At 29.8% G+C, this 11,522-nt stretch overlaps 2 protein-coding genes across 16 annotated transcripts; both read right to left on the bottom strand.

Annotated features, from left to right (window-relative positions):
• Window positions 1-422: 422 nt before the first annotated feature.
• LOC149888371 (52 kDa repressor of the inhibitor of the protein kinase-like) lies at window positions 423-1,304 on the bottom strand. Its single transcript, XM_090089069.1, has one exon. The coding sequence runs from the start codon at window positions 1,302-1,304 to the stop codon at window positions 423-425; it is 882 nt and encodes a 293-aa protein (XP_089945195.1).
• A 2,055-nt stretch (window positions 1,305-3,359) lies between these two features.
• LOC149888370 (uncharacterized) lies at window positions 3,360-8,672 on the bottom strand. 15 transcript variants are annotated; one of them, XR_016452590.1, is made up of 8 exons: window positions 6,275-8,247; window positions 5,745-5,960; window positions 5,517-5,651; window positions 4,850-4,890; window positions 4,514-4,686; window positions 4,242-4,306; window positions 3,840-3,931; window positions 3,360-3,585 (listed from the first exon to the last, which is right to left on the bottom strand). XR_016452590.1 is itself a non-coding variant. In XM_090087845.1 (8 exons), the coding sequence occupies exons 2-8, from the start codon at window positions 5,932-5,934 to the stop codon at window positions 3,413-3,415; spliced, it is 948 nt and encodes a 315-aa protein (XP_089943971.1). In that variant the 5' UTR covers window positions 5,935-5,960; window positions 8,535-8,672; the 3' UTR covers window positions 3,360-3,412. The 15 variants fall into 15 exon arrangements, 7 of the variants coding, with proteins under 7 accessions (XP_089943971.1, XP_089943964.1, XP_089943965.1 ...); XM_090087845.1 differs by lacking the exon at window positions 6,275-8,247 and adding an exon at window positions 8,535-8,672 and having other exon boundaries at window positions 4,771-4,890; XM_090087838.1 differs by having other exon boundaries at window positions 4,771-4,890; window positions 6,275-8,527.
• Between the last annotated feature and the right edge of the window lie 2,850 nt (window positions 8,673-11,522).

Genomic DNA, 11,522 nt, shown 5'->3' with positions numbered 1-11,522 from the left:
CATGAAGGAATATTATTTCTATATATTTGACAACTTGATACTCTTGGTTTAACTTCAGCAACATCAACTTTAGAAGCAATACAAAGAATTGTATCATACCACTTTATGTGATAATCATCTATTAAATTTCTAAGTGTCAACATACAACTTTTTAAAGCTGAAATAGAACTTAAACCATCACAAATGTCAAAAGTTTTACCTTGCAACATTAGTGTAACAGGAATAGTGTAGTCAAGAATTTTTCGAGTAATCACTAAAGTTACAATAAAATCAAAAGTGGTAATGAGTTTTAAAAAACAAGAAGCTTGTGATGAAGTTTCTTTATTGCACTTTTTTTCTAAGTTCATGCTCATTCCTTCAAGACAAAAAACAATAGGTACAAACAAACATTCAAAATCATCCAACCCAGTTATGCGTTCAACTCATCTTGTGCGACAAACATCAATTAATTTTTTCTTTGTTGCAGAAGGACAATGTTGAGTGATAGCTGCTTCTAATAAATTTTGTCTTGACTCAGAAAAATTAAAAAAATAAGACAATTGTTTTACTCGCTCCATCATATTTCTGACTTCTTGTAGTTTGCACGAATTTGCTACACTAAGATTATGACAATGACTAAAGCAGTGAGTATACACTGCTTTGTCATTGTGATCTTTAATTCTCTTTGCAAGACCTTTAACATGACCAGCAACAGATCCTGCACCATCATACCCCTGACCTCGACAATTGGAAATGTCAAGAGAATAATCTTTAAGACATGATGAAATAGTTTTGTAAAGAGCTTCTCCTGATAAACCATATTCGCAATGCAAAAAACCTATAAAGTCTTCTCTAACATCAAAAGAACTATCTATAAATCTAATAACTAAAGACATTTGTTCCTGATTGGAGCAATCAGATGCTTCATCAGCAATTATTGAAAAAAATTGATTTTCCTTTATATCGGAAATTAAAATACTCTGGATATATTTTCCACAACAATTAATCAATTCATTTTGTGACGAATTAGAAATATAAGATGCATTCTTTGCACAGCTGTTAAGATGATGCTCAAGAACTTTATCCCCACCTCTGATCCTGTAGTTTATAAGTTCAAAAAAATTTCCTACTCCATTTACTAAAGAATATTTTCCAACAGTAGGATGGTGTTGGGAATCATCACGATGACTTCTGAAAGCTATATTGAGACGGCCAAAGAAAATGATTGAGTCAACAATTGAACGCAATTTGTCCCGATTTAAAGCAACCTCTTTTTCATATTCTTTATTAATTAAAGTATCAATATTTTGAAAACTTCCATTCATTGTATTTAAAACAGCTGAAAATATGGTCCAGGTGTTATAATGAAGACTTTGTACAGCTAAGTGATGTCCATTAATCTTTCCTTTTTTCCCATGATAATGTCTATTAAAAGCACTCACAGCATCTGGCCAGTGCTTTACAGGCTGAGAAAACAAGTTTTTACATCTACTAGATTTCGAAGAGTATTTAAACCCAAACAAAACACAACTCAGACAATATGCTCCATCTTCAGATGGTGAAGAACTAAGCCATGAAAATTGCTGGTTTGTGAAGGAAATTAATCTTCAATGACAATTCGGAATAAACAGTTCGTAGATTTTCAATACAACCGTTCTCAATAAATTTTCTTACAGACTGTATAGAAATGCAAGACATGCTAAAAAAATGTTTTAAATTGGTCAGTTGAATTGGTCTTTTGAAATCTGCAAACGACAGAAACAATCGAATTTACACTCCAATACAAATTTAGAAAGTTCAATGGAGTTTGTCTTACTTTCAAGACGAAAAGAATTTCTATGCTTATACCATCTGTCTTTAAAGGTTTTTTCAGTGAGCCCAATATAATATATATTTCAGTGAGCCCAATATAAAAATTGCTCACTGAAAAAACCTTTACTTTTAACATTACTTGTTATTTATTGTACTTTTAACATAACTTGTTATTTTTACAACCCACAAGAACTTTTTTAACTTATTTTTTATCTTTGCTGAATGAAATTAAGTAGTCAACTGTTTTTTTTGTCATCCAACTGTATTAAGGCCAGAGTAAGCTCTTGTTGGTTTATTATTGGAGATTTCTTATTTTAGGTTTTTATGGCTAAGCGTATTTCACTAAAAAAAGCAGAAGATATGATTTGTTCAGTGTACTTATGTTTTAGCATAATTTATCTAAACTCAAAATAAATACTTAGAATTTAAAATATCTTATTTTTATTTGTCAAATTTTTTAATTAACTGTATGTCAGATTAGTGGCGTAAATGGTACCTCAAGGCATGTCCTAAATTGTACCGACGCAACCATTCTGACCGCTAAAAAACGCTTGTAAAGCTTAACAAATTCCTTTTGAGATTCCAATTAGAAAAATATCCATACTTACAAAACGAACTTCACCACTTAAACAAACAAAAAAAAAATTCCAGTATTACTCTTGTATTGACAAGCAGTCCTTAAAAAGATGCACTCTCTAGTTCAGTTTTACCAATATGTCAAGGCTGGTGTCATGTTGGCTGTGCAGGTGTTAATCAAAAACAGACACAATTTATCTGAAATTTTTTCCAAAAATAGTGTTTTTATGTATTTTATTTTACAATATTTAGTGTGGTTGTTTTTAAAACAGATATAGTATATATTGTTTTACATTATTTAGTATAACTATCTTTAATACCTACCTTCCTCCTCTATTCTAATCTTAGCTAACCCATTGGTAAACATACAATTTAAATAAAAATTGTGCCATATGTGGTGATACCTGTTTTTGGCATTTTCCAGAAGAAAAAAAAGTTCAAGTAGCATAGAGTTTATTAAATAAAAAACTTTATTTCATTATATTATGGGCAGTTAGGTGTTATGTTATATCAGAATATTTCTAATTGCTGATTTTCAAAAAGCCGTTCCTTTTAACCAGTTCTTTAAATCCCTTAAATCTAAAATCATAAAATATTTGCAAAGCTGTAAAGTAATTGCCCAGTGGGCACACGGACGACTTTAAGACGTCTTAAATACGTCCCATCGGGACGTCTTTATTTTGTTTGCTTTGGAAATACAGAAAGACGTCCTGCGTGGAACGTCTTAAAGACATCCTTTGAGAAACGTAAAAAAGACGTCCCGATCGGACGTACAAAATTGGTTCAGTTTGGAAATACGGAAAAACGTTATAGATGGAACGCCGAAAAGACGTCTTATTCGTTTTTTTTTAATTTAATTTTTAGTTTAAATATTAACTCTAAATTATTTTTTCTAAAAACATTTTTTCTTAATTATATAAATTAAACAAACTTAATTAAACTACCATATTCATTTTGAATAGAAGCAGAAAAGTTCGAATTCAACACACAAATTAGTAAAGGAAAATTTATTTACAGAAAACTATTTACAAAAAATGGTTTGATGCTACGAATGCTGTGAATCATCACTTCCACAAAAATCATTAACATCATCCTTGTTAGCAGACAAGACGGAAGAACAATTTCTTCCGCCACCATTTTTTCGATCTGGAGCACGTTTTAGAATGTTTCCAACAATCGAATGAACTTCATTCTCTGTTAAATCATTCGGGGCACAGCCTAAGAAATGAGTTATAATATTAGTAAAATTGAATTTATGCAACAAACTCTTTTTAATCTGTTAATGTATAACTCAGATGATTTTTGTGCGTATGTAGTATAAATTGAAAGAACAATCTGTATAAAGCACTTCAGAAATTATAAGCATAAGAAAATTTTATATAATAATAAAAATATTTTATATTAATGTAAAAATATATTATTATATAAAAATATATAATAACAAAAAAATATAATATATTAACAAAAAATACCTATAATTATCTTCATTAAATTTGTTTTTCGAAAACTCTCTTTTTTGGTACCAGCCAAGTTAAATAAACTCATCAGTTTATTTGACATCAATCTAAATAAATAAATGATAAAAATAAAAACCAAATCCAATCATAAGCAGTTTAAAAATTATGGACACCAGTTTTAAAATTACGTTCTACTAATATGCATCAAACATGCAATGATCTTAGAGATTAGGAATAGTTAGTGTATCTGATAGGGTGAGTCAGGGAGGGTGGTTTAGGGATGTAGAGCATAAAGATGCAGATAATTGGTAATCAGCATGTAGAGAGTTAGCAGATTTAGGAGGTATAGAAGTGAAAACATGAAAAAAAAAATTGGAGAGAGTGTGTTACAGATGACATGAAAAAGCAAACACATACTTAACAAGAATTGCTTTCACAGCTGCATAACTGGAATTACCACCAACATTTGATAATTGACGCTTCTAAAAATAATGAACAGTGCAAATAATTAACATTTTGTTCATAACTTAAATGTTGTAATTACTAGTCATACTAGTAATTAAATGACAAAGCTGGTTACCAAATCCGAGAAAATAGGTCAACAGGTAAAACCATGATTATACATGATTTAATCATCATTTCTTGTTTAAGGCTTTTAATTTATTTTTTAGAAAAGTACTACTTCTTACTATATTCTTTTCTACTTCTTTATCTGATAAAGAGGAGTCAAATTTTTCGAACTCTTCTAGCGTGTCAATCTGTGATAAATCTAATGATGAACTATCTGCTCTTAATATATTTTTAATGCCCTCCGTTTCATCACAAATGCCTGTTAGTAGATGGAGCACTTTGTATTGAAATTCTGAAAATTAAATAAAAGTGGTTATGAAAAACTTTAAAAGTATAATAAAGACTATATACTTTGAAAATTAACATATTTAAATACTTCCTGCTTCTAAAGGGAATTTTGCATTATTCAACTTTTTTGAATTTTCTATTTGAGAACTATCTGATTTTAAACTAACATCAGTTGGACTTAACTTCCTCATGGGTGCTTTTTGGGATACTGAAAAAGTAAAGCAAATTGTGTGAATATAGCTATGATAAATTATAAAAGATGATTCTTCTCATAGTCAAGAAAAAAAGAAAAAAAAAAAAAAGAAGCTGCATAAAACATACCAAGAAATTACAGTACAAAACAGATAAATTTGTAGTTTATAAACAAGAGTTAAAAATATAAACATGTTTATGTTTACAAATGGTTATTAAATGACAACTATAACATAATTTATGACAAATATAGAATATGAACTTACTTATTTTAGCTAATAAAGACTTTAAAGGAACATTCATGTTTTCTAGTATTGTTTTTTTTTGATGATAATTTTGAGGGTCTGTCTGGGGTCATTAACAGCCTTTTAACAGCATGTGACTTAAAGATATTTGATAAGCATCTGAAGTTTGTTATGTCAGGATATGTTGTTAAAACAGAATTTAATCCAACAAAAATATTAGTTTTAAAAGTTGACACAAAAATAACAATCAAGTTTCACATGTGTATATATATATATATATATATATATATATATATATATATATATATATATATATATATATATATATATATATATATATATATATATATATATATATAATAACTTTGCAAACATATAATTTTTTTTAACAACATACAGTTTAGATCAGGTCTTGGTATTAACATTTTCTTTTTCTTGGTCTTTTTTTTGTTGGGATCTTTTTTTTCAAGCACCTCATTTTCAATTTCATTTGAAGTGGTAAACTCAAAATTTTCGCATAACTCTCTTTCATCTTTTAATAAAATTTTAAAAAGTATTAACACACCAAACATAAGATGCCTATCAAAAAACTTTTAATTTAACTATACAAACACATACTATTTACCATCTCTAACTTTCTCTTTTAACTTAACAAACTTGTGCCATGATGGATCAGGTGGAGTCAGTTCTCTGTATGCTCTGAGGACATTTCCTCCTGACGGCCAATATGTATAATCTTCATCTACCCAGACTGACGGTATAACACCTTCCTCTTCCAAATTTTCTTCCACCCAAACTGCTCTGCACCAAGCCATTTTTATTAAATTTTTCAAGGTGTTTTCTAAAAAATATATTTTTATGAAATAAACAAATGAAAAGAGCAAGACTATTTCTTTGAAAATGATAAAACAAATATCATAACATAGAATTTAGAAATATTATTATCTGACATTTACAATCAAATGAAACATTTAAAATGGGCTAAGTTCATTCATTGCTAATGACACCCTTGAATTAAAAAAAAACACAGTAAAGATTTATCTAAGGAAAATCACCCTCTTTCTATTTCATGCAAAACAGGAAATATTGCTAATCCACGTTGTTCTGGTAAGCATACACATTTCCTAATAAAACAAGCTCTATAAAGGATCTTACTCTTCAATTTTACATTGCTTCGATGTGGAAGTAACACTATGTTTAGATATGAAGACTGAATTGGTGTATTATGCACATCTTCCAAGTGCCTAATTTTTACTACATCACATAAAAAAGAATCATCTGATATGATTTCTTTAACAAATGCAATTCTGTTTTTTTTAAGAAGAAAGCAATTATCTTTTCCTCCACTAGATATCTTGGTTGAGAGGTTTTTTTTTGTTAGAAACCCAAATGAACTTTCCCATTGAAATTGTCTTTTTACAATTTGTGCAACTGGATTAGAAGAACCTTTTACAGCTTTCTTTACACGCTGAAGAAAATTTTCATAAGGAAAACATGATATTGTGTTTAATGAACTATTATAGTTTAAACAATCATCAGGCAAATGTAATAGATTATGAATATTGTACACTGTAAATGTATTTCCATAGATATATTTGCAATTATAAACAAACTGTGTTATTAAACCAATATACTGCATGCAAAAGTTATCATCAGACTGTAACATAATACTTATTGCAATGCTTAATGCCAAGAAATGTTTGTATGAATCTTTAGATAAAATACATCGTAGAACAACTGGACCGGTATACAAAAGAAATTGACGAAATTCAGTTGCCTTCCATCGATCTAAGTCATTGAGACTCCGTGGCTGACGTACAAATTCACTTGGCATGTGTCCATTTAATGATAGGAGACAGCTTGAAATTTCTTCAAATTGATGAGCAGCTATTTTACCACCAGGACCTATTTTCCAATAATTCAATAACCTACGGACAACACCTAAACATACAAGATGCATGTAGTCCAAAGGGAAATTGTTGATCATATCTAAATTAATCAAAACTAAAGGAGATATAGATGTTTGATGGTGATTATATCCAAAAATTTTTAATGTTATGTTTTCCCTTAGAGGATAATCAATCTCATTGTTAAAAACAACACGACCTTCATGTGTTCCATGAATACAACATCTTTCACAAGAGTCATAACCAGTGTGGGATATGATACATTTCAAAAACTCTCTGGCAGGGGCATCACACAAGAAACACTTAACCTTTACATCATATTGGTTACCATTGATTGATAAACTATGTTCCATCAACTCAATTAACTCTGCAACAAAGTCCTCTAAATAATCATTAATTGAATCAGGTTTTTTGTTTCCACAATACAATTCAACAACAAATATATCAAAGTCACCAAAAGAAGCTAAAATTGGCCACAACTGTGTACTGCTTGACTTATACAATGGCAAACCATCAATGCTAAAACACAATGCAATGCATCTTTCAGTGAAATTGTGATGCAAAAATATTGTTTCTAAACTTTTTTTAATACCTAAATAGGTATATGTACCTCCACATTTTTGTATAATATTAACTTTCCTTGGAGTTTGCAAAAGTGTTCTGGCATCTTTTGGAAGTTCAAGCCCCTCTTCACAAAGTATATTAAGAGGCTCATTGACAGAAGCTCTAGTCCATCTGTTACGAATGGAGCAAGCAGTAAGTTTTTGGCAAAGGCTATAATTAGAATCATCAAATTTAGTATCATCATCATTATCAATGTGGCTCAAGACAGGTAAATCAGATTCATATGATTCATCAGCATCTGAAAGAGTACATGAATCATTATTACTGCCGCCATCAGATTCACGAAGAATGCAACTGCTATTTGAATGGTCAGAGAGATTTAATTCAGCACAGACTAGATTTTCATGTTTTTCAATCTCAAAAGTTTCATCATAATTAAAATCTAGTAATCCAAGCACTTTTTTATTTGTAGTTTTCCATTTTTTTACATATGCTGCCATTATCATAATATTAGTTGTGCTTTTTAAAAAAATGACTGACACTTTTGTAAAATAAATACTTTTATTAACTAAAAAATCAAATTAAATCAAATTGAAAAAATTTTTATTAGTTATTAAAATTAGTTATAGTAACTAATCTTGAGCTTGTTATATAATATAAATAATATAAAAAACTTTACATGTAAGTAAAAACTAAAATAATAATCATATTGATATTAATAATAACAACAACAACCATAATATAGTACCAGTGTATAGGTTTTACATTATTATTTTTTACAGTAAATAAAATTTAAGTGGTATGTTTCTTTATATGTTATCTTTTTATGTTACCAAATAGTTAACTAAATAGTAATTGAAAAATCTTCGACGAGTTCACAATTACTATTTAGGTAACTGTTAGGAAACATAAAAAGGTAGCATATAAATTTAAAAAAAAAATACTTGGATCCAAGTATAAGAATCGCCATTTTTGAAATCCATGCTTATACGCACTTGCAGCCGCGAAAAAGCCGTTTATAAAACGTTCAAAGAAGGTCGTGAAAAGTAATAGCGATCAATTTATTTATTTCGTTACATTTTCGAGACGGACAAGAAAAAGACGTTCATAAGACGCTTTGTTGAGGTTCAGATTGTTTTTAAATCGAGAGGACGTGAAATGAACGTACATAAGACGTCTTTATTCCGCCGTGTGCCCACTGGGTGAAATCAAGAAAGTGGTAAAATATTGGATTACAATGGTACAATTAAGGATCTAGTTTCCCTAAATTGTACTCTTAGCGCTATTTTTTTAATTTGATTCTTCGAGACTTAACGCTTTTTAAATTTTGAGTTTTTTTAACGTCTTTACAACAAACAATCCCTAAATTATGAAATTCAATTGAAAATCCATGTTTTCACTCAGTAGATTAGTTACATTTTTTAGTTTTGTCTTAGGGGGTACAATATTGGCAACCTTACCCTACACTTGTTTACTACACCGAGCTGTGCTTAGAGCCCACCAAACCCCAACCGTGTTATTGAACCACTTAGGTGTTTTTTTTAGTGTTGCATCGAAAAAACACAAAAACAAAATCTGTTGATGAAGCTTAAAAAATCATTTTTGCTTCTCGGGTTTTTATAACTTGTTTCGTTTTAATAGAAAAAATTTGCTATTTGAAATTACATTTCCTTTAATATTGGATCCAAGAGCTGATCCAACTTAAAGCGATTGAGAGATCGGCTATTTATAAGCTTACTAATTGTTTTTTTTGTTTTTTTTTTCTTTTTCATTTTTCTTTTGAAAATGGGACGGTCGAACGGTTGCGTGAAAAATAAAGGGTAATGAAACTATTTCGGCGATTGTCGGCTTGGGCTGAATGACTCACAGTGACCAATTTTGGATATTTAGAGAGACGAAGTTCTTACCTTCGGAAAACAGAGATTTGAGATATAGTTCTAATTTAAAATAGTAACACAATCTACGTTCCAAAGTTGACTCCTTTTTTTTTTTGATACAATTTTCTCATTCTCGTCTTCATTGAGGTTTCTCAATGTGATTAAAGACTTCAGTTGGCAATAAATACTTTTATCTTACAGGTAATGGTCTGATACCTGATAACACAGGGTGTGAAAATATGAGCAACATTTTCATAAGGTCTTCTATCGATTTATTTCTTAGCCATTTTTCTGGTATCATGCTCTCTGTAATACCTCTCATCCTTTTAGTCATTTTCCCGAACATCTTTTTTCAGCATACAAGTTGGTCTCAAAAAGTTTTTGATTAAATCCTTGCCGTGTTGGAGAACTTTATGGATTCTTGGTATCATAGGATACCACCTGTATAACTCTATGTGAAGAAAAGCAGTTTCTTTTGCGTATTCGGTAAATTGAGTATGAAATAACTCTGAACCTTTCTGTTTGAGTTTATCTATCCCCGTAATATTTCCCATCATTGGAATTATTGGTTGATATTCCAATAAACCAACCACTTGAAACCGTTTGAAACCATTTGAAACCATTGAAACCATTTGCCTAATTTTGGAATATCAACCAATAAACTAATTTGGTATCTCGATTTGTGTCTTTTTCTGCCAGCCGCAATTTACTTTTTTCTTAACCATGAGCTTGTTTGTTTTTTAATGTTAATTCATATGGCACATGTAATAAGGCGCTCATAAAAATGCATATAGGCATGTTTGTTTTTTAATGTTAATTCATATGGCACATGTAATGAGGCGCTCATAAAAATGCATATAGGCATGTTTGTTTTTTAATGTTAATTCATATGGCACATGTAATAAGGCGCTCATAAAAATGCATATAGGCATGTTTGTTTTTTAATGTTAATTCATATGGCACATGTAATAAGGCGCTCATAAAAATGCAAATAGGCATGTAATGACAACAAGATCTAAACTCTCTGAATTATAAATATCTGTCAATTGATAAAAACAAATTCCTCTTCGATTATGGGATCAGTTTCTTTAACAAATCTCATTCTAATGAATATACAATATTGAACAGAATTAGGGCAAAATTGCCGCTTTTTTTACACTAGGCTTTATCGGGTGACGTATATGTCAAGGACAAGCGAGGCTGCCCTTGTTTGCAAAATGACCAAAAGATTTGCATATTGACAAATATTATTATTCGTTATCGTTTTTAGAAGTGAAAGATTCAAATATTAGATTTGAACTTCAAGATTCTTCAAGACAAATTTGTTAACACAGACGTAGAAGGAGTATTATTATTGATACCAGAGGAAATTAATGCCTGCTTTAGTCTTTTTTTATTTTTATTTCAAAATCTAAAACCATTTCGAGAAAATTTTTGAGATAATATTAAAGCATTAATACAAAAATTTTACATAACTTTTTAAAGACATAGTTTGGTTGTTATTGATGAATCAGGCACTCCTATAGTCTCCAAAGCATGAAAAAATAGTATTTCCTTACAATTCTTGGATAATGGCTTTGTCTGGAAATTTATTCAATAAAACACTGAATAAATATTTTAATTAAAAAAAAAAAATTCATATTTCATTTTTCATATTGGAAAGCCGTAAAAAAGAATGGAAAGTAACTGTCAAATAACTTCAGTCACTATCGGCTTCCTCAGACATCATTCCGATTTGGAAACAAATACTTTCTATAATATCGCGTCGATGAATTAACAACACTGGATGCAAACACTGGATGGCATATTGTACCAAAGACACAGCTTTGTCTAAATTTTTGCTATATCTAATGCAAGTTGTGAGGAGGGAGAATTAAATTAAAAAAAAAACGATTGGAAAAGACGGACACAAGATGACTCGTCAACTCTTCTCATAAGTAAATGATAAAGCGAAAAGAAATAAGTTAAAAACTACAACTGAGAATAGACATACCAAACCGTGACTCGTTCAACCTGCCATATAAACAAACGATAAAGCGGAGAGAAGGAAAGTTA

This window comes from Hydra viridissima, unplaced genomic scaffold, assembly GCF_058129835.1.
Source record: "Hydra viridissima isolate aposymbiotic clone 2 unplaced genomic scaffold, HvirCarnegie_v1 scaffold_5, whole genome shotgun sequence".
Taxonomy (NCBI): domain Eukaryota; kingdom Metazoa; phylum Cnidaria; class Hydrozoa; order Anthoathecata; family Hydridae; genus Hydra; species Hydra viridissima.
The sequence above is the reverse complement of the archived record's forward strand: the minus strand, read 5'-3'. Positions and strand labels throughout refer to the sequence as shown.

Excerpts from the sequence above, each read along its gene's own strand:
- LOC149888370 (XM_090087838.1), bottom strand. The coding sequence starts at position 8,096 with ATGATAATGGCAGCATATGTAAAAAAATGGAAAACTACAAATAAAAAA. Across the intron at positions 5,961-6,274 it reads AAGCAATGTAAAATTGAAGA|AAAACACCTTGAAAAATTTA; the intron begins GTAAGATCCTTT and ends TATATTTTTTAG. Across the intron at positions 3,932-4,241 it reads GTGAAAGCAATTCTTGTTAA|ATTGATGTCAAATAAACTGA; the intron begins GTATGTGTTTGC and ends TTATTTATTTAG.
- LOC149888371 (XM_090089069.1), bottom strand. The coding sequence starts at position 1,304 with ATGAATGGAAGTTTTCAAAATATTGATACTTTAATTAATAAAGAATAT.